The sequence below is a fragment of the Lates calcarifer genome, linkage group LG18 (assembly GCF_001640805.2).
Source record: "Lates calcarifer isolate ASB-BC8 linkage group LG18, TLL_Latcal_v3, whole genome shotgun sequence".
NCBI lineage: Eukaryota > Metazoa > Chordata > Actinopteri > Centropomidae > Lates > Lates calcarifer.
In genome coordinates this window covers 12,541,166-12,564,355 of record NC_066850.1, presented here as the reverse complement: position 1 = coordinate 12,564,355, position 23,190 = coordinate 12,541,166, and the positions used below count along the sequence as shown (strand labels likewise).

The 23,190-nt window shown below is 39.8% G+C and overlaps 2 protein-coding genes across 2 annotated transcripts in view; both read left to right on the top strand.

Annotated features, from left to right (window-relative positions):
* Nucleotides 1–6,715: 6,715 nt before the first annotated feature.
* Nucleotides 6,716–9,716, top strand: LOC108895906 (homeodomain-interacting protein kinase 1). The gene is made up of 9 exons (XM_018694881.2): nucleotides 6,716–6,927; nucleotides 7,303–7,493; nucleotides 7,623–7,814; nucleotides 7,984–8,165; nucleotides 8,315–8,435; nucleotides 8,559–8,678; nucleotides 8,795–8,878; nucleotides 8,988–9,157; nucleotides 9,271–9,716. Exons 1-9 carry the CDS (start codon nucleotides 6,837–6,839, stop codon nucleotides 9,647–9,649), a joined length of 1,530 nt encoding a protein of 509 aa, XP_018550397.1. The 5' UTR covers nucleotides 6,716–6,836; the 3' UTR covers nucleotides 9,650–9,716.
* A 6,318-nt stretch (nucleotides 9,717–16,034) lies between these two features.
* Nucleotides 16,035–23,190, top strand: part of LOC108895936 (plexin-B2) — a 151,347-nt gene continuing 144,191 nt past the window's right edge. Inside the window, exon 1 of the mRNA XM_018694950.2 lies at nucleotides 16,035–16,559. The gene's annotated coding sequence lies outside the window, so the exon portion shown is untranslated. The remainder of the gene's footprint in view (nucleotides 16,560–23,190) is intronic.

The window sequence follows — 23,190 nt, the reverse complement described above, 5'->3', positions numbered from 1 at the left end:
ACACAAAGAAAAGATAATCATAATTCATAACAAACAAATGTTCATTAAAAATTCATTTCCTTATGAAGTAACCAACTGCTGCCCATGAATTTGAATCCAGTGCTGAATCTCTGTCAGGAGTTTAATGGGAGATATGTGAGCAGATATCCTTGAATGATCAGTTTCTATGAATCATAAACAGGAGGCTGCTCTCTGACTACAGCTCTGTGGATACTGTGTGTCCTTGCCTCAGGCTACCTGAGGTGTATCAGTGTGTTTTTGAATTAAACACAGTTTTCTGCTCTGAAACATCCAGTCAGGACGTATTCTTCTAATGCAAGAATACATGAGGTGGAACTCTGATTAATCGTCTGAAGCTCTTTTGTCTCTTGGTGTCACTGAGCATCAACACAGCTGTCATTCAGAAACACTGATTTCTATTCTGCTGACTGATGACACAAGAAAAATCTGTTTTCAGTTAGTTCACAGATTCAAGTATAAAACTGTTGCATTTCATTTCAAATAAATATGAGAATTTAAGAGGACCACTCTATTGGCCTGTTGCAATCAACTGATAAAATAACCAGTAACCATCACCAGTATACATTTTGTTTAATCATAAAGTAGGCTGCTGTTATTTAAAAATTGAAAAAACATAAACTTATTTCAGCTCCAACAGTATCATACAAAGTTTGAATAAAGGTCTGGAGGTTTTACAGGAAACTGGTATAATCTGAATTAAAAAATAACACTAGCTAAATTATAATGTAAATGTATATTTGGAGATATCATAGTCCCATATAGATCATTTATGGACTAAATAATGCAAATAACTTTTTTTGTTTTAAGGCAGTCCTTTAAATCCATACATGGGGTCACACAATAAAGGATAATTTAATTTAATCTCATTAAATACGAGAAAACTTTTATTTCTTCAAGCACCCAGAGATCCTTAAATTTAAACAACTGAAGGAAGAAAAATCACTTCCCAAAGTGTTGATTCTCAGTGGGATTTCTATTACTAACAACTCTTTTAGCATGTCTTGGCTTGCCAAGATTCAAGGCACAGATGAGGCCACTGAGATTGTTGTCAGTTTTGCAGGTATTTGGTCAAAAAAGCAGATGGCTCACCAGTACCTCTTTTAGATGCTTGCTAGCAAACAGCTGGTAGACAGATGATATGGCCACATCCTGAGAAGCACTGAGTCAAATCAAGGACACGACAGTTTGAGGATTAATTAGCAGTTAATGTGAAGACCTACAAACAAACTATTTATCAGAAGTTGTGCATGTCACAATAAATAAAAAGATATCCTGAACACAAGAAAGCAAGAGTTGATGTTCAGAGATAACAGGGTAAAATGTTGATGTAAGAGGATAAAAAGGTATGAGTCACAGCAGCCACAGTCACCTTTTACAATGAATGTCACTTTCTTGCATTAAAAATGTGCACGTTTAAAAATACTTCCAGCTCAAAATACCTGCAGTCAGCAGCTTCAATACATGCACATCAATTTCAGCCCTCAAACTCTGACGTAGGTCCAACCCTGTGTCAGCTCTTGAGGTCTTTTATTAAATAAATCGGCCATTATTTTAATGGCTTGAGTCAAATCTCAGTCTTTGCTAGATCAAAAGACACAGCATGCCCTTTTATCAGCATAAATTATTCAGTGCATCCCATGACAGTTGGAGCAGGGGGACAACAAATACGTACATACCTGTCATCCATCTTGTTAAATATGAACAAATCGGCCTTTGTTTACGAGCGGCGCGTAGGACCTTGGGCCAGACTTGTGGGGGATGTACGGCTTCCTCCGGCAGAATACTAAACCAGGATTTTGGGTGTGTGGACGTGGACGGCACGGGCGGAGGATTAGCATGGAAACAACACTGGCAACATCCACTAAAAACAGACCCTGCAGAGCAATCACAGTCATGAAGGGAAGCATATCAGCAGCAACATGCCACACACACACATGCATTGTACATGCATGGCCTAACAAGGGCTATATACAGGGCATCAGCCTAAAGAAACACGCACACACACACACACACACACATGCACCAGTCTTGCTGGCAGTAATCAGAGTGCAGTGTGTTTTTCTCAGCGGTGTAATTCATCAAAGTGACGGCTGCCAATGAGTCTCAGTCAGCCGGACAGCCACAGCTAATCAATCATCAATCTACCTGCTCTTTGTCTCACAGCACTCTGCAGTCGCCATATTTTCAACACACACACACACACACACACACACACACACCACACACACAGAGTCAAATAGTCTGTTCGCATGGCCAGGTTTTGTAGTTTCCTTGGAATGTCTAGTTTAAGTCAATGTCTAGAACAAGGCACTAACACAGCTGGGTTAGGGGTTCAATTCCCTTACAAGGCCATTGTATGAGTTAGTAATCAAACAGCTGTTATCATGTTTATTTAGGACACTACAGTTTAACAGACAGGTCAGAAAGACTGTATAGATTGGCTCAAAACTTTGTGCAAACAGTCATGATTTACATTCACATTACTTTTCCTATCCTTTACTGCCACTGTGACTCTACAGATACTCATGGTCCCTTGATGATTGCTGTTTATTTAGCGCCATCATCAGGTCAGAATTTCAGTTTTTCAGTTTCAGTTTTCATTAGTTTATGACCAAACTAAAACCCTCTATCAGCCATCAGTCATTCCCATCAATACCAAACTGCATTATGTTATAATGTGAATTAAAATATTAGCAGCAGGTCTGCTCATCAACAGTTGGCAGTGCTCTAAGAATAAATAGCGTGGTGGGGGAAGGCATCTAAAGTGCGGAGTGGGTGGGGGCAATTAATCTCTCCCACTTCATTGGCCATGTTGTTAACAAGTCCCTGTATTGATGTAAGTGAGATATTCTATTTGTTCCTTAATGGACTTGAGGAATCGCTCAATTTGTTTCTTCCATAATTGCAGAGAAGATGAACCCAGTTCTGTATGATCCCCTTCGATCAATACTCACTTTCCAATCTTGCGCCTTGTTCACAGACAGGAACATAAATTGGTGCGTCAGCGAATTTAGTTTGCCGAGGGTTTAACTAACCTTTGTGACTGTAGAGTATCGAACATCTCTGCTTTATATTAACTTTGATTCTAATTCAAATCTGCTTTATAAAACAGCTATTTTAGAGAGATGAGTAATTAAACAAAGCATGTTTATATGAGTTATAAGTAAAAACAAGACTCTTCAGTAATTGAAGGATAGCTGATGGTTTTTCTCCATCAGGAGTGGGTATGCTGGATCATTGCCTCCCCTTTCTTTCTGTGAAACACAAAACATTGTTATCCTGTCTCTTCAAAGGCTTCATTACAGAGAAAAGGTTTTTACATGGAGAGAAATGAAGTGCGGGGAGTGGGTGTAGTGTAGAAAAACAGCTTCATTACACCGGGAAGGAGTGAATGGGGTTTTTAAATAACATCCTGAATGCTGTGTTTCACTGTATTGTGCCGCTCTCACATGGTATTCAATTTACATCCCACAGCCTGATGTAATACCCGGCTTTTTCATTTTCTCTCTCTGTATGACACATTGCAGGGTTAGATCGATGGACTGTTCACTGGTCTGATGATGTATGGGAGCAATATTTAGCCTTAGATATAAGGCAGGCGGTGTCATGATGGAAGTTTTCTTGTTATTCACTTCTCATCTGCGGTGAAATCAGACTTCCTCCATCTTTACAGGATGTTAACACCCTTAAAAGAAACTCATTAGTCTGGCTTTCAACGGAGAGAGTTTACACCGTGTCCATGTTAATGCATGATTGACATGAAAATGCATCTTCTTCTCTCTGATTTCGTCCTCAGTCTTCATTTCCAAATCACCTTCTCACAACGCTATTTGTCTCACTTTTCAGTCTGGATGGAGAAAACCGAACCTTTCAAAACACAAATGAATGATTGTCAGTTGTTCTCAGTAGTTCACGGTCACCTTCGAGCCGCTCTCCGAAGCTCCTTGTATGACACATGTTCATGAATTATGTTTCCTTTGAGGGACGACCGCACAAGTATGAAATAGTGATTTAATCGAGGGGTCAGTGCAGCAGCCTGGGAATTACAGTCAGCCGTGGCTGGCAGGCAGCATTTATGACCCTCGATCAAATCATTACCTTCTACGTGTGCAGTCGTTTCACAACAGGAACAGAAAAAATAAGTCCTGGCTCGTGACAGAGATTACAAATCAAAGCGTCAGAGGCAACATGCAGCAGGAATAATCTATCTATCTAGACTATCTGACTGTCTTCCTGTAAAAAACGAGCCCATGGCTCTTCTGTGCAAGCAGCTTATTGAGACCCCATAGTTCATAGTTACATTTTATTGTTTGGCGACTTCTAGCAGCCGAAGCAATTATGATGGGAGCAAAGGAGGAAGTTAGGTGGCACAGTATAAAGAGGGACAAAGGAGGAGGTTGATGTGGATGATCAGGGCCCCATACAGGCTTGGGCTGGTCCTGGGTGTGACATGCAACAAAGACTCCTGACACCACAAAAGAAGTGAAGACTCTGTGGTTGTAGAGTAGTAGTAATAGTGTTCTATATTTCCTCTACTGTCATCTTTATTCAACAGTGAATGTTTACAGGTGTGATGAAAGAGCTGAATGTTGCTGCACAAAGTCTCATGTGTGACTGAACCATGTCCTTGTAGCGTTCACTTGACTGTGTGAGTGACTTTTTGACCCTGACAACAGTCAATGTTTGGTCGATACAGCTTTTCATGCTGGTTTTTAATCATGTCGCCACAATAATAAAGGCTTTTTACATACTGTTTGGACTTTAAAGCCGCAGCAGAGGAACCTATTTCTCTTCATCTGTCTCCAGAGAATCTCATTGACATGTTAAATATTTCAAATATATCTGTATTGGTGTACCAGTCTATCACAGGGCCGACATATAGGGACAAACACTCACACTCAAACATCTAAGGACAGTCACCAACTAACCTGTCTTTAGACAGTGAGAGGAAAGCAGGGAGAACATGCAAACTGCACACAGTAAAGTCCCTGTAGCTATAGTTCTGATCATATCTCCACTGTTTGCTATAAATGACTCCATTTAAATGCAGCTTCAGTCTGCCTGGGCTCTGAAATGTAAACAGTTCATTTAGATGATGAGAATTTTCATTGGTGGAGAAACACAGCTAATGTTTATTGCACATTTGAAATGGAGAGTGAAGTGGGTTTTAGATTGGCAGCTTTGACAGAGCAGAATATTACGTGTGTGTGTGTGTGTGTGTGTGTGTGTGTGCATCTATACAGTTTTGCTCTTCACTGTCCTTCAACAGTTCAACAATCTCATTTACATACTCATAAATCATTCACATCTGACATCTCTATCACTCACACACACACACACACACACACACACCTGTGGGCACTGTAATAATAAGGTGTTTGAATACCTCTCTCAGCTCAAACAAAAATAGCCCACATTCCTGCGGATGGAAGGATGAACGGGTGAGTAAAATGTCAGACTGAGACCTGGGACGCTGCTGTTTGATTCCTGTTTCCCGCCATCAGACGCTGTTGGTCTCTTTTAACCATGACGATTCTTCCTTATCTTTAACCAAATGTTTATTCATGTAACCATGATGATGAAGGTGCCCCAGCTTTAATGAAGTATTCATTTTAACCCAAGCCGTGAAAACTGTAACCACAGTTTCAAGATGTGGTGAAATCTTGGCGGTCACATTGGTCGTCAGGGCAACATGGTGGCTCTAGGTAGCTTTTGTAGTCCCGACTGACTGTGGTCACTTTGTGTTACCAGCCAAGTGGTCTAAGGTGCCAGACTCAAGAGTTTCCCCTTTCCTGAACAAAGGGTTTTCTTTTCTTCAAGTGGAGGCATGGATTCAAATTCCTATCCTGACACAGGTTTCCTCATTGTTTTCCTTTCTTCCAGCTTTCAACTGTGTTTCCCCAAAAACTGAGCAAATTTATATTCCCACATTTTAAATCCTTCAAAATTTCCCCTTTAAAATCACAATAAAACATACTATCTCTATCTTCTGTATTGTGATGTGTTTCCAAATTAAAATGACCAGACAGGCTTTAAATCAGAGCCTTCAGATTTGATTGGATTGGTTTAGCACTTATTTGTTACAGTGACAAATGTAAACCCCGCCTGGTTTATGTTCACCTGTGGATATTGTCCAGAAAGATCAAATATTTTGGTGGAAAACAAATACAAAAGAGCTGTCAGTCAATATTTTACTTTATTGTAAGTCCCTCTTGGTTATTGAGCTGACTGTTTATTTTACTTTTCCAAGCCACATAATAATTAAATATTGACTGACTATTTAACTTTTGCATTTTCTTTTTGATATTAATAAGTGTGAAACAAATGTAAAAAAAAATGGAAAGAAAAAATAAAAACAGTCATTCACTTTAAGGGGGCACAATTACAGTGTCACCCATTTAGTGAGGAGACAGATTGTCTGACATGGGCACTGTATCTGTGTTTGTGTATTTTGTGTTTTGTATTTGTGTGTATGTATGATTATGTAAGAATGCTTACACTTAATATACATATTATAGACATAGAGAGAGGTCAACTGCATAAATCACAAATTAACAAACTGTCAGTAAATCATGTGATCGTCCCTTATTTCTCAGATAAAAAAATAGATAGAATCCTCCAACAGTCTTTAGAATAGAACTGTGGTTAGACTACAACAGCCTTTGTGATGACACTGTCTGTGGAACAGAACTGTTTTTGGAATAGAACTAATGCTCTGTTATAATAGTATCAGATGATAGTATCAGGTCATTTGGTTAGTTCACCTAGTTAACTGAAACACGTCTTATAGACCACAGTTAGTTGATGCATTTAAAATGGAGGAGTGGGACATTTGGAAAACCAATTTTGGCAGCAAAAAGCCATCAAGTGCACTGTCATCAAGTGAAGCTTCAAGCTGCTTGGAAGGTAAGGAGCTTGAAAAACATTTCAACTTTTGTACATTTTCTGACAATACATACCTACTAGAAAACATTTTCAATGCATGCTTTTACATGTAATTAAGTATTTTTAAACTCTGGTTTTGCCTCTTTTACTTAAGTAAATGATCTGTACACTGAAGACCAGTGTAGCATTTGATCACATATTTCCATTATTGTTGTTCTATCTGACATATAATTCTTCGTCATGTGGTTGCAGAATCAGAATCAAATGTTTATTAACATTAGTACAATGAATTCTTCAGCTACATTCGTGCATGTTGTGTTGACTGAATGACGCCTGCTGACTCCATGTCATAACCTTCACATGCTTCATGTATTGTTTCTCTGTCCTGGATCACAGATGACGAGACCAAACCAGAGAGTTATGAGGTGCTCAAGAGCGACATACTGCACAGCAGGACAACTCGCTATCTCATTCGAGATATAATCGGAGAGGGCTCATTCGGCAAAGTTACAAAGGCTGTGAATCTAAACACATCACAGGAAGTGGCCCTCAAGATCCTTAAAACTGAGGACACTGCTGACAGAGAGGTAGAACATTTAATCTGCTTTGATTTTTTTTCCACATTTTCTTGCTTATGTTTTGTTTATTAAATGAACTGCTGATACCATGCTATGTCACTTCAGGTTCCTATGTCATTTTGCCTATTTTCCTCACAGATCAAAATGCTCGATGTGGTGAGCATCCTGGACCCAGTGAAGAACAGCGTGGTTCAGTTCTTTGAGAGGTTTGACCACAAAGGACAAACCTGTCTAGTATTTGAAAAGCTAGACAGGAGTCTTTTTGACCTCTTCGTCGAACGAGAGGGGAGACCACTCTCACTAAATGAAATACGACCAGTAGCACACCAGGTAAAGACTTTAATCAGTTCATCAACAACTAATGGGCAATACTCTCAGCCAGCTGAGAAAGAAGTTACATACTGAAGTAACATAACTGTATTTCTTCTTTGTCTGTTTAAGCCTGCACCCTGGTAAATGTTTTTTTTTTTTAACCGTCTTCATTGTGTTGTCTCTACAGTTGCTGACAGCCTTTGACGCTCTGAAGGGCATTGGTGTTGTCCACTCAGACCTAAAACCAGACAACGTGATGCTGGTCAATCACTCAAGTACGCCCTTCAAAGTGAAGTTAATAGATTTTGGTGTGGCTTTCAAGACCACAGAAAAGACTCAGGGGATGACCATTCAGGCTGTGCCTTACAGGTAAGTTCAAAAAGCATCATTTGCAACATGTGTGCATTTGTGTGTTTATGCTGTAGATGATCCAGCAATGGTTGTGTCAGTCTCCAGTTTGCATGCTGAATTTGACAATGTACTCAATAGCTCTTGTAACTCTTGTGTGCTACACACAGGGCACCAGAAGTCATCCTGGGCCTCCCCATCACAGAGGCCATCGACATGTGGAGTCTTGGCTGTCTTCTTGGGTCTTTGTACTGCGGCCAAGACCTGTTCGCAGACTGCGAGTACCAGTTAGTAAGTAAACAAGTGTATTTAAATTTAAATACGAAGACATTCTACCCCAGGCACATATCCAAACCCAACAAGGGACTTGATGTAGGATGTGGAATGATATCATTCTTTATATTCTCTCTCTAGATGAAAGGCATCGTGGAAATGCTCGGCCAGCCCGCTGACCACCTCCTTGATGATGGGCACTACACCCAGATATTTTTCAGGGAGAATGAACACTGGGATGAGCCAAGATGGTGGATGAAGGTATTTTAACCTCGTTGAGTTGTTATCTTTTTAAAAAAAATCTCTCAATCAGACAACAACCCTTTTTAAATGTTTATTTAGAAGAAGTATCTGACCAGGGTGTTTTGTTCCCATAGACCCCACTGGAATACCAGCGTCAAACTGGCATTGAGCCTGAAACATGGCAAAGTCCCTTAAGATGCCTGGATGACCTTATAATAGTGAGTGGTCCATTTCATGACTACAGAACAAATTAATACCAATTTGCTCAGTTGGTGAGAGACAGAAAGCAGTTAAACTGAACTTTCATCTTCTTTGTTTTAAATCCAGCACCGCCCAGAGATGGAGGAGGCTGAACTAGAGGACCAAAGAGCATTTGTCAGCCTTCTGAAATGCCTGCTCCGTACTGACCACAACAACAGGATCACTCCCGGGAAGGCTCTGAAACACCCCTTTGTCGAGATGGACCACCTGTGGAAAGAACTTGACACCAGCTCATAGTAAGTGACTACCTTTTGTTTTCAGTAGGGTTGGATCGATACATGATTGGATTAATGGACCGATTTGTTTACTGACTGAGTGATCCATTAATTTATCGCCATGTGTTATTCAGTGTCGACGACTCAGCAGAAAAAATGATGATCGTGCCGGATTACTATTTGGACAGCAGTGAGATGGAGGAACTGCAGAAGCCTTCAGTCAAACTTCCATCAAACGATGACTCAGGCTCAGACAGTCCTCAGTCCTGCATCAGCCTTCCCTCTATAAAGATAGCATTCGACACACCTGATGGAGCAGAGCCTGCTGCAGCGATGGATGTCATTGATTCAGCTATTAGCCAAGGTGCAGCAAGTCCAGCAGAGACGTCGGCCAACGGCGTGTCACCTGATGAGGTTCCACCTGCCAGAGTCAAGATGAGCCGCATGAAGAGAATCCGCAAGTTCTTTGGTCGGACAATCAGGGCCTTGTTTGGAAAGAGGACACGCGAGTAACCCCCACCCCTCCCATTCTCTCTCTCACACCCCCACCTCTCTCTCTCACCCTACCCCTCTCTCTCTCCTACCCCTCTCACTCTCTCACCCTCTCACCCTCTCACCCCACCCCCCACCTCCCTCTCTCTCCTACCACCCCCACCCCCCCACCCCTTCTCTCTTAACCCAACCGGTCAAGGCAGATGGCCGCCCACCTAGAGCCAGGGTCTGCTCAAGGTTTCTTCCCGTTAAAAGGAAGTTTTTCCTTGCCACTGTTGCCAAGTGCTTGCTCATGGTGGACTGTTGGGTCTCTACAATCTATGATAAAAGTGCCCTGAAAAAAATTCTGTTATGACTTGGATGTATAATTAAATTAGATTTGACTTGAATTGACTGTCCTGTCATTCTTCCTTACCAATTGTCCAAAATAATTGACTGATCAATAAAATGTGCAAGGTAACATTTTTCAAGTTGTTTGATTTTTTTCTGAAACCAGGTCTCATTTACACACAAATCCAAAATTTGCAAAATGCAAAAATGTCCCATATCTCCTGCAAAATGGAAGATTACATTCAAAATACCACAAACACATCTGAAAATCAGCATTTTTTTTTACAATAATATATTTTTGGATATATTATGTGCACACTGTTGCTCTACATTTAAGAATCTACTGTCTTTCATAGACTTTGATCTACATTTCCATACAATGTTCTGGAGTGAACATAATCTGCTACAACAACAATGCAGTTACTGTGGTCACTGTAATACAGTGCACTTTAACAACTGTAACACCCTTATTTCCATTTCCTCTAACCATTTTCCTGCTATTGACTTGTTGTCTCTTGTGTTTTTTGTGAGTGTTGCTTTTTTTCCATTTGGTTTTTGTGAGTGTACAAACCGGACAATACGTCTCAGGGGTTCATCCTATGTGGTTGTATATGATGGTCTGGGTTACCTTGTCATTCCAAATTACATTTGATTCGATACATTTAAGAAACATATGCATAGTTCAAGATGAATCATCAAAAATATTTATAGGAAGAGAAAAGTGAGATATGAGAATATGAAGATTTTAGACACATTGTAGTGAATGAGATAACTGAACAAGTAAAACAGGGAGACAAGGATAAAACCCTTTTTTTCCCCACTGCTATTAAATTATTCTATGTAACTAAAACTTCATACAGTCAGCACACAGACTCACAACAATAACACAGAAGTATACGTCCAAAGACTGCATTATCTAACATAAGCTGCCATAAGCTGCTGTTAATACCAGACCAGATGAGGCTACAGTGAGAAAAACCCTTTGAGTTATGAATTGAGAAAAAGTACATTTTATTACACATGAATTCCACTTATCACTTGAAAGAGGAAGAATGTGTCTGCTTTCTCCCATGCCATATCACTCTTCACATTGAATGAAATATTCAAGTCAAAATATATCAGCACAGCAGAGAATGGGATTTTCTAAATGTCCTGTGCTTCATTTCATACATATTTCAATGATATTCTATGCTTCACATAGAGTTTGTGGTGCTGCTGGAAACTTCAGGATCTCTGCTAGAATTTAAAATAAAGGTCTGTGGGTTTGAATAATGACCAGCTCCATAAAATTCATTTCTCATGATGCAGCAGCTCCATGCAGGGCCATGAGGTTACAGTCTTCTTGTGATATATATTCCAAACACAGTAATAATAAACATACATACAGTATATAGTATGAAATTTGGACCCAGGGATTTTGTTCCATCCTTATTGGAAACTTGGCACTGACACAGGTATTAGTTTAGTCCTGAAGTACTTTTTTAGTCCAATCTAAAAAAAAAAAAAAAAAGGTTGCCGTAGTGTATGTGCTTACTTTAAAATGGTTTGGATTATTTTAATATAAAAATCCAGGAATATGTGACCATGAATCCAGCTATTTAGATGGAGACAATAGACAAAATACAGTAGAAAGTAAGTGGAAGTGCTTTAACTTATGGGTCTTGATTGTTCAGATGGGATTTAGAAACAAGTTTCTCTTATTTTAGCTCAGTGTCAGTACAGAGGTGACGACTGAGAAATAGAGAGAGATGAGCAGTTAGCAGGAATGTATTATCCATGGATGACTGACCAGACAAGCTGGCATGTGGAAAGGTGACCGGGCACACAGAGTCAGAGGTCAGGGGTCAACATCAGGCTTTGAGAGAGGGCAGATGGGCTCAACGCTGCATTTGTGAAGGCAAGAGACAAAAAGACATCTGAAGAAACAGGAGAACAGGAAAACAAAGTTCAAAAGAGGTTTTAAAAATGTGATGTGAAAGCTGTCATTTCATTTTTTTTTTTTTTTTTTACAGTTTGGCTCTTACAAACAAGAGTTTGCCCTTGGCTACAGGCTTTAATTTTCTTTACTGGTAGAGACAATGATTTGTGAGTTTTAAAGGTGCTATATGTGAGCTTTTTCTATTGCTACATAGCTAACATTAGCATTAACACCTGTTTACTGACCAGTCTAGAAGAAATGCCGTGAATTCAGCATCAAACTTTATTCCTTTACTCTGTCCAGTAAAGGAATAATTGCTGTCCAGTGGTGGAAAGCAATACTAGTGCTTTGTTTGTAGTTCTGTCACTTCTTTTCTTACACTGAAGTTAGCATGCTAACCAGCTAGCCCTGGCCTGTCTCGTCACTTTCCGATAGCGACTCACTGTATGATCCAGACTGCCCTGAAGAAGTAGTGCTGCTCAGAGGGCATATTAGCAGATGTGGTAGAAGGTGGGAATTTTAAAAAGGTTGACACTGGGTGTAATCCAGAGTTTTACAGAAATGTCTAATATTGACTTTTTTGTTTGGTGATAAGGTAAGCCTGAATGTGGGCAGAGACGCCAAACAAGCTTTGCCAAAGTCTGTGTGAGAGAACATAGGAGGTAGTGTGTATGACTGTGTGTGTGTGTATGTCTGTGTGCCAACCCAAGGCTGAACAATGTGTATTGTCGGGCTTCGGGGTATCACTGCGACACATGAAAGAGTGTGTACGTAGGAGTGTGTGTCAGTATTTGTGTGGGCTTTGTTTGAGGAGACAGTGTAAACACACACACACACACACACAGACACATATACACACACACAAACACAGCCTCATCATTCTACGGCTGTGTTTAACAGCTCACTTAGTCAACCAGTCAACCCTGCAACTAAAAACGCTGTTAGCCAAGCAGACATCCATATGATCAGCAAGTCAAATACATTGGCTGGCACACACACACACACACACACACACACACACACAAGACAGATAATTACCCAGTCAACAGGCAGACAGTTTGTCAGCCACACTGATCAGTTAACTAGTCAGTCTGTCAGCCAGTGATTTAGGCTTTTAATGAGTCTATCAGAATAACATGACTGACACATGGTAGCACTCACACCCTCACTGTGTGTGTGTGTATGTGTGTGTGTGTGTGTTCATATAGACATGTTTCCCATTCACAACCAGCCAGGGATTCATGTGCAGCTTTTATTCAAAACATCTCCCATCATTCTTAGGTTGGTGTTATACTTTCCACATCTGTTTAGTATGTGAGGGTCTGCTGAGGTCATTGTGATGTATATTTCGTCACGTGCGTACATGAGGCTCTGTAACGTCCACAGCTCTGTTTTTAGTTGTGCTGTAGTAGTGAGCAACACGTAGTTTATGTTGGTTAAAATGACAAGAGGTTTACACCTCACTGTCTGCTGTGGTAGGAAGTCATTTAGTTTATAATAATAATGTCAGAAACCATGTGTATATAAATAAAAGAAACTTGTTTAATAAACGTTGGTGGAACAAAGACTGCAACTCTAAACACTGAATCTCTTCATGTCCACATTTAAATACGTGTTTTTAACTTCAACAGTTATCACTTCCCTCCTGCTGCAAAGATCTGTTGTTGGGCAGAAATAGTAGTTAATCAATTAATTTGAGAGGAAACCAACTGTTAACGAATTGATAAATCATTAAAGTCATTTTAAAGCAAAAATACCAAAAATTTCCCTGTACCAGTTTCTTTAATGTGTTTCTCAGTTTTCTGTGATAGTCAACTCAACATCTTTGTGTTTTTGACTGTTGTTTAGGCAAAAAAAACTGTTTGCCATTTGATGCAAATACTTGATTTTGACGTGTTTATGATATTTTAAATGCAGTGTTTCATTTTGCAGGAGATATGAGGGCTGAGATATGTGTGTAGAGATTTGAAAAAATATGACCTGGTTTCAGAAAATGACTGAAAGCTGTTGTAAAAACTGTAGTCTACTAGTCTTTAGAATGAATATATTATTGTTTTTCAACTTTATGTTATATTTGACCAGTTTATTGTTGGTTTTGCTCTTTTCATAGAATTTACTGAAAGTAATAAAAAATAAAAATATCACCAAACCCATCCTTCAAGGAAAAAAATGTGTGTGTCTATCAAAGCTCAAACTTCACTCCCTGCCCATGACCTTTGGCCTCTCTACACCCACCTCCTCTAAAACACATGCATACACTCACACCAGCAGCTTATTCCACTCTACATAAATCACTCCAGGCTATACCAGGCAACTCACACTGCTCCAAGTTGCTCTAATGCACTGATGCCTACTGTAACATTCAGGAGACTTATGAAACAAAAGGTTAGGCCCCTGAATGGCCCAGTGTCAAGGATTACTTCTGAGACAAATTCTCTAACAACAAAGCCTCCATTGTGCCCCGCCAAGCCCTCGAATTAGCGGCGGGGGCGACTGCACGCTTAACTGGGCTTGACAGCTCGACTACTCTCCCAGACCTCTCTGAAGATTTATTTGGATTGCTTCGATCGCAAATGTTTTTACGAATAAAAATGAGAAGGAAAATGTAAAGATAAAATGAGAAATAAATCCAATTGATGTCTCTGGAGGAGTCTGAATAGATTATTTAGAAAACAAATTAAACTGCCCATAATCTATTTTAAAGTAGGCCTCAGTCTAAAGTATGGATTAGGCTGCAGCACATGCAACATCTGTCAGAGAAAGCAGCAGTTTCTTTGGGGGATTCTGTTTCCTGTATGTGTCTTTTTTTCAGTGAAGTATTGGCTTGTTTCTCGGTCAGAGGAAGTGTTTTTGTGGTGATCACTCTGTTATTAAATCCTGTTATTTTCCAGTTTTTTAAAGGACGTCTCTGGCCTTCAGTTTAAATCTAGTGAGACTGAGTTTCATCTTCCAGTGTCAAGTCCTGAAGAATGAAGCGCATGTCTTCCTAATTAAATTTTCAAAATAAAAGCCTTTCAAGCATGGTTTTTGACAAGAGCAGTGCTTTGTGCTTTATGTGACAATAGTGTCCATCAGTGCCACATGAAAAATTAGGTGTCCTATTATTTTTTTTTTTCATTTTTTGTGTGTATTTGCCATCTTCATTGAGCAAATCATAAAACAACACACAAAGTATAAAAGCAAACAACAGAGCAAGAGGGTGAACAACTACAATGAAACCAGCCAAACATGAAAGCAAGGCAAAAGAAACTCAAAGTGAATATTTATTGATATAATATTTTTCTTCAAATTGAAACATTTACTTTCCACTGACTTTGTTGCCTATGAATTCAGATCAGCTCTAAAATTTGCTTTGCATTCAGTCTTAACAAGGGTGTGTCACCAAACCAGCCCAGGAACCCCAAAGGCCTAAGGTCTGCTCCAGGTCCTTTGGATGTATATGATTTCATTTTGTTTCCATTGGTTTTGCACCACCAAGGTACAATATCAGCTGTGATGACAGGTCCTCCAACGTGAGGCCATTCCAGTCTTAAAGAGGAACTCTGCCAAAATCTATTGTATTCAGTTTATGTTGAACTCATTTGTTTCATTAGATTAGTTCTTCTTTTCTGTGTGCTAAGTAATTAGCACACAGAAAACCCCTGGCAAGGTAGTACCATCCCATCCTATGAGTGATGTAAAGCTGCAACAACAATTAAATCATTATCAATACATTTGACAATTACCTTCTTTAATAACGGATTGATTGTTCAGTGGATAAAATGTTAGAACATTTTGAAAAATGACCATCATTATATTCGGATTGCTTTGACTGTTGAGTTTGTGATCATAGTAACCTGGGAAATTTTCCCATTTCAGAACAAATTTTTGAGTTTTTGCTTAAAAAAATTGAAATAATTAATCAATTATCAGAATTTCTGCCAATTAATGTTCTTTGAATTGTCAAATCAACTAATCATTTTAGCTCTGGTCTATTGGCTGTGGTCTCTAGGTGCCTGGGGAATTAATAAACACTAGAGCTCCAACAGTTTTCTGGCGCTCTAGGAACATGTGGCTTTTATTTTGAAAGAAAACTAAAACTACTTCTGGTGCTATTCCAGGTAACTCTATCTAACTTGACTGGAGTGTAAGAGCCTACAGGCATTGGGGGTTAGTATAGGGAGGAGGAGGAGGAGGAGGAGGAAGAAAAACGCTCATACCCGTACTCCCCCAGTTTTGCTGCGTATCGCGCCGTTTACAGCGGAGCTCCGGGCTCAGGAGCTCACTGGATGTGTGCGTATCACATCAACGCTGGACACAGAAAACACACACTCCTGCCTTTAAAAACTAGACGTGTGTGAGTGTGTTGGCTGTGTCAGGAATTACACCTGAGCCGGGCATGTAGTTAACCGGGTTCCTGGGCGTGGGAAGGACGAAGAAAGCCGCTTGTCTACTTATTTGTCGTGGGAATGTTGTTGAACTAAAACTTCGGCAGTGACTGAAGCAGCTGCGCAGCTGAAACACGCGTTTTAATGTTTTAATCCGGTTTATCTCGTCCTCACACCGGGATGTAAATTTGGGAACTTTTTTCCAAGGACCGGCGACACAGAGGACGAGTTCTCTTATCTAACTTTTGATATCTTTGGGGAATATAGTGAGCAGACACGGCAGTACAGTGAGAAGGATACAGCAGCACGTTCAGAGGTAAGCAGCATTTTTATTTTTATTTTTTGCTTTTTCGGTACTTTCACGTATATTGGTCTGTTTTCAGCAAAAATCCCACCCTCTTTCCCGAAGCTCACAACAAGAAAAGCTTCAGGGGGATTTTTAAAGATTTGCAAGACACACGTGATTTCTTATCACAGCGTTGCCCCAATAAGTTCCCCTCTCCCTTGTTTTGGAAAACGTCACACCGAACTCCGCTTATGAAACTTCAAATTTGATTATTTATTGATTCCTGGTGAATGGCGCTAGCACTATGTAACGTAATTTGTGATGTTTTACATTAAGCATGTAGGTATTGGATATTCGGCATACAAGCCACTCCCCAAGTAGGGCGTTAGTATAAGCAAAACTTTATAAACTGATTTAATTTAAGTGACAAGCTGCAATCGACGTAGTGGGAAAGCAGTTGTGGTTTTGGTGAGAGCGCGGGTGTATTTTTAGACTTGGAATGACACAACTTTTGTTGTTAGACGTTTTGTATGTAAACCGAATTGAAGACTGCACTGTAATGAATAGTTGCAGGCGTTTAAACCGGTGTTGTAAACTCAAATCTGTGCTGGTAGGCGAAGTAACGTTTAATTTCCATATTTTTAAGCCGAGTCTGGTGTAACGGTCTGTGCATTTAGGAGACAGCGGAATGTGTTGGGACTAATCAATACTCAGAGGAACATCTGGAGCCTCAGCTAGTGGGCTGATCCTGTTAAACGAGTGACACGGCTGCAGTAATGTATTCCAGACTAGACTGACTTGTTCCAGCGCTAACTTCCCCATACTGGCATTTACAACAGCTGTAGAAAACCATTATCTTTTTATTGATTGTCCTCATTAAGACCCAAGGAGGATAATGGGATATGGAGCTCTGAGGGATTGTCAACACCAGTGAGATATCTATAATATATAATAATATAATATCCATAATATTGTATTAAGTGTACTGTAGTAGAAACAGATGTTTTTTGATGGCAGTATTGATCAGAAGTGCTTAAACCATTACATCAGCAGCCAGATAGAATGATTGTACTCAGTCAAATCTCTGGCTCCAAAGGTCATTAAAACATACTGACCCCCATCTTATGTGTGGGACTATGAATCTGTGAAAACACTGTGGGCCATCTGCTTAGAAGCTTTGCTGTACACGATGGGAAGGTAATTGCCCATGGTGTCAGTTAATGGATTAGAATAGCCTCCACACTGCACCTTGAGCTCTGAAGCCATAAAACCATTACAGCTACCGCTCTGTTTAGACTCAGGTTGTTTGATGTTATGGCTAATATGATGCTCCGATCAGTCGAGCATGCAGTTTCAAGGCTGCTTGAACTGTTCATTGTCACGTTCAATTTACTGCAAGTCACTAGTGGGAAGTCTGGATGTGCATTTTTTGGGGGGCGTAAATGCTGGGAAAATTTGCTGCTCTTATAATTTCATGTGTAGTGAAAGCACATATGGCATGAAGACAGGATGTTTTGGAGGTCGTTTAAGCAAGCAAGTGGCTGAAAGAAATGACTAAAATACTTTTAAAACACAAAACTTGCAGCATACTGCAGGCTCAGGCTTCCAGTGTCCGTGTGAGTGATGAAAACACTCATTGATGTTTCTTGTCCAATTAATGTTCTCAAGGAAAATAGCAGTTCTAATGTGTTATTAAAGCAATCGATAGTTCAAAAGCACCATGTTCTTTTGAATAAGCTCTTTACTAAATCCCTTTTTAATGTTTTGCTAGAAGCCTCCACATGCAGCACGATACAACCACTATCTCCTCCCTTGTGAACTGACTGTTTAAAATTAGTTGCTGAGCGGTTCAGCTCTATGTTGAACAGCCTCAGGGACAAAGTGTTCAGTGTTTTACATTATCTTCTGACTTGGAAATGGAGTTCTTAGGAGAGATTTCTTGGAGGCAAAAGGAGTTTTATTGGTTGCTCATTGGGCAGATCCAGAGAGACGACTGACTGCCTCGCAACTTTATAATGTACAAAGAAGGAACTCAGAGGAAGGGAAATCAAAGGGCAATGATCTCTTTTTATTCATGTATTTATATGACATTCATAATGTGGGAAGGTCAGCGGGTTAACTAGATATTTTGGATGGATGTGTTTTACATTCAGTAGCAGAGCTCAGGGCATCTTTCTCTTCTCTTATCTGTTTGTTTTTTAACTGGACTTTGATCTGAAGACTCAGTCACACCACATTTGGTTCGATGAAATCTACTCAGACTGGACTAGAAATAATGTGGGTAGAGCTGGGTGATAAAACAATAATGATAATTATCACAATATAAAACGATATTGTGACATAAACTGATATCATTTTCCTCGTTAGGATTATATGTTTGATATAACTCATTTCCATGCTTACATAGCAAACACAGAAATTAATCACTTAACTGGTGATCACGCTGTAGGATAGATAGATATTGATCCCTTGAGGGAAATTCTTGCGTTACAGCAGCAGAGTCAGCAACAACAGGTAACAACAACATAATGAAAAATACTAAGAAAATCTTTCAAAATATATACAGGAAAATAATTCAATTCACAGTGGCTGTCTCAACTAATGAATAAATATAGGTATTTGCAATATTTTCATCTGAGAATAGTAGATATAGAAGAGCAGAAGTGCAAAGAGGTATGTATTGAAGGAGTTTGTATGTAGTTTTTTTTAAACGTCAGATTTGTTTAAAACCACAATCAACTTTCACTCAGGACAACTTAAAAGAAAATGATTTGACATTTATTATGATAATTATTGGCATCCACGTATATGAAAATGTTAAAGTGATAACCTTTTTTAGCCATATCGCTCAGCCCATGTCACAGATAGAAGTTGCTGGAGCTCACTTCACTGTCCATCCTCTTGGTCTGTAAAATAAAACCATGTAACTCTTGAAGGACTAAATAACAACTAAGGCAACAATAAACGATTTGATCTGTTTAAACAATTGATCAAGAAAATAATAGTCTGTTTAAATGTTTAAATGCAAAGGTAGAGTCCAGCTGATCCTAAGCCCATAACTCTCACCATGAGCAGGTGGGTGCTAGGATGCTAATTTAAAGTTACATAGACTTGCTTTAAAGCCGTGTAACATCAGCATTTAAAAGTTGGAAATTTCATGACAGAGTTGGAACTTGTGAACTTTGTCTTGTGAATTTCTGGCGTTGACCAATAGCAAACAGTCCTGACAGTGCTGAGCTTTGAGGGGAACAGAGAGCCAGAAAAACAGAGGAAGCTATCGTGGCTGTTATTAGCTGTGTTGCACCATAGTTCAGCCATGTATTGTTTTTAAAGAAAGAAAGAATCAACACTCAAAGCTTCATCTTGTTTGTCCCTTATCTAGACAAGCTGTGGCACTATGGCTCCACCCACCACTGAACCAATAAGATGTTTTCCAACCACAGAGGAATGTTTGTTCCTAAACCTCTAATCATCCAGAGAGAGAACGAGAAATGTTGTCAGTCTGTGCATTAATGGAGTCTATACAGTCAGACCATCAGAAACCTGTTTGAGAGGAATGCGGGCGGACGGTTGAGTAACTACGTTGCTGTCACAGTCACAGGGCTGTGAAATGAAAAGAGAGCCTGAGAGTCAGATTTCATGAATCCAATAATCCTCCTCATAATAAGTAAACAGTGAAATTAGTACAGGGAAAATACACAACCCAAAACCAATAACTCCACATTGCTGACGTGTGACAGTGCACTGAGGCTGCTCTGTGACAAATTTGGCAGGTTCTCATTGGCTGTGTGTATAATTCAGTTTTGTTTGGTGGAAGGCTGGGTGGTAATTCAATATTTTTGATTATCAAATTTGAGCAAAATCATATGGCGATGATATGTTATTTTTCTACAAGGCTGTGTTTCCAAAAGGAAGTTGAAATTGTAAACCAATAAAATGAGCTATTATTCTGTTTGATGGAGGATTTGGTTTGAAGTGCACAACAGTGGAACAAGTGAAAGCAGCAGTACTACAATGTAAAAACACTCTGTTACAAGTAAAAACTCCAGGACTTAAATCACAGCATCTGTAGCTTTGCACTACTCCATCCTCTGCAGGTCTGATCAACCACATAACTGAAAACACCTCGGTGTGTGCCTGGTCTTTAATCAATAATGATGCATCATATCTAGAGTTGTCCACTTGTGATCGGATCACCCATGTTAATGGCAGGTGTGAACAGGGCCACAGAGTGAAATGACTTCTCACAGGCAGAGCCTCATGGTAAAGTGTAAAACAGTGCATATGCATGAAGGTTAGAGTCCTGTGCTATGGCCGGAGAACACAGCTCTGGCTGGTTCTAATCTATGATCATAGGGTGTGAAATTGAAAACATAATGTTGGAGATAAAACTGTCTCTAACAGATGGACGTCATGCTTTCACTACTGACCGTCTGCTAACCGCACACGCTTGGCTCAGACTGTACACCATGTGTTAAGCCACTTTGTTGATGTGGCAACTAAACTTTTCTTTTAGTTTTAGTTTGGGCAGTTGATTCAATACAGAGCTCTTTGTAGTATTCGTCCCATTCATATTAACATCTATGCAGCTTTTGGAATGATAGAGTCTAGAGACTGGCAGCAAAACCCTGACAAATAATGTGTGTTTTACTCTTTATTGCATTTTATAGTTGATTCTAAGTAGTAGCCCTGTCTATTAGCATGTCCCGTCTCTATTGGAACCATGTGGTTGTTTTTATCCCAAACCTACTGTAAGTGCTGTGTTGAAACAACAAAATAAGTATCTTCACTCTGTTGAAAAAAACACACATTTTAACCTCAAAGCCTGAAATTAAATTATGCTTCATAACTTGGCAGTGACACCAAGTGAAGACTGAGAGAGAGGGAAAACCTCTTAAAGGTTTTTTTTCCCTCTGCTTTCTCCATGTTGTAGTGATTTAAACACAGGAAGGGACTGCTAGTCTTCAGAGGTCAGAGGTCAGGGAGGCAGGGGTCAGTGGCAGAAGGAGCGTGAATGCAGAGTCACATAGACGTTCACAGACTTTCAGCTCCAGATTTATTTGTTGGGTTTTAATTAGCGTGCTTACCCATTTGTGTTTGAGTTCATGTCATTTCATACACGCCTGAGTGTGTGTATTTTTTCTCATTGTCCTTGGCAGGGGATGTTATTTTCCACTTTTACTTATTTACATGTTTGTGTGCAGCAGTTCATCCTTTCAAAATGAAGAGGATGTGGAAATCTTGCTTTGCTTTTGACCAGAGATGAACGTTAAAGTTGAATGTTTTGATTCATATTTTGTTTAACATGGTTTTCCCACATAAAACGAAAGCACATCAACACCTACTATGACCTCTGAATTTGCTTGTGCTTGGTCAATCGGGGCATCAGAGGAAACATCAGAGAGAATTGGTCATACGTGTTCGAGTCTCACCAAATTCGGAGTCTCTCTGGATTCTGGAGTATCGGTGGCACAAGCCTAGCAGATTTAAGACATCACTTTCAGCTCTGTGATGCACAATTTTCATAATTTTCTGACATGTTAAAGACAAAATCATGAAAAATAAGCATTATTTGCAACTCTAGTAAAGATGGGAATAGCTTTAACATCAGTGAATCCATTATTCCGCCTGTTAACCACGTTAGAAACGTATTGCTGTCATTGTGTGGAGCCTCTTGACGGGATCATCCACTGCATTCTTCATCTCTTCCCGTGATTGTTGCGACACCTTTGATGTATGCTCATTGCCGGGGTGTTTTTCTCACACTTCCTTTACATTATAATGAGAACACTCACTCATGCAGCCTGTTGGTAATAAATAGAAAGCTGTGCCAATCTGAACGGAAACCGAGCTGCATCTTTTCATCTTTGTCTTGATCATATATTTAAAAAAAATGCTGCTGCTTCCATGAAATCCATCAAAAATGTCACTTTTTTGTGCTACAGAGGACTTTGTCCAGGGATGCAAGTATCTGTGTGTAGGTGTTCACAGCGGCAGAAGTAGTAGAAGATTTCACGAATCAGATACAGTCATTATCTTACAGTATTACACTTCCAAAACAGACATTCTTAGGAGATGCAAATTTACCATTCAATTTGGCAGCCAAAGGCAAGTCTTTAATGCCCTAAAATAGTCAATCTGCTGGTGTCCGTTTTCTCCCTTGTCCTCTTAAAGTTTTAGAACTACTTCCAGGCAGCATTTAAAGGGTTTTTAAATTCTTACATTTTGATTTTTGTGACCAGAAATAGCAGCAAGATTGCCAGACAGGTGTGAAAAACATCAGGACGCAGACAACTATACTTAATGATCAAATCTGCAGCAACAGAGCTTTTGCCTTAAGTGCATTTTAAACCCTGAAAATCACTCCAAAGAGGCTAAATAGGCCGATTTAATGTGTCTGCGTCTGGTCTCGGTCTATGTGTCTGAAGCAGCTGATTGAGGCTGGTTGTGTGCGCAGACGAGCTTTGCTGTACTGTGTTGTGTTTGTCCAGCTGTTAATGTGTTGGTCTCATTATGCTGCTGTTGTCAGGGAGGCTCAGAGTGGAGAGCTGTGATTTAAGCAGCCTGTCTGATTACTGATGACTGACCTGTGATCCTTTCTGCTTGTTCTTTGGGGATTTGCTCTGCCCTTTTTGGACTATGTGGGATAAGTGTGGGAAAC

Bases quoted from the DNA above. Each gene is read 5' to 3' on its own strand.
- LOC108895906 (XM_018694881.2), top strand. From the start codon at position 6,837: ATGGAGGAGTGGGACATTTGGAAAACCAATTTTGGCAGCAAAAAGCCA. The intron at 6,928-7,302 runs GTAAGGAGCTTG...CCTGGATCACAG, and splicing joins AGCTTCAAGCTGCTTGGAAG to ATGACGAGACCAAACCAGAG. The intron at 7,494-7,622 runs GTAGAACATTTA...TTTTCCTCACAG, and splicing joins AGGACACTGCTGACAGAGAG to ATCAAAATGCTCGATGTGGT.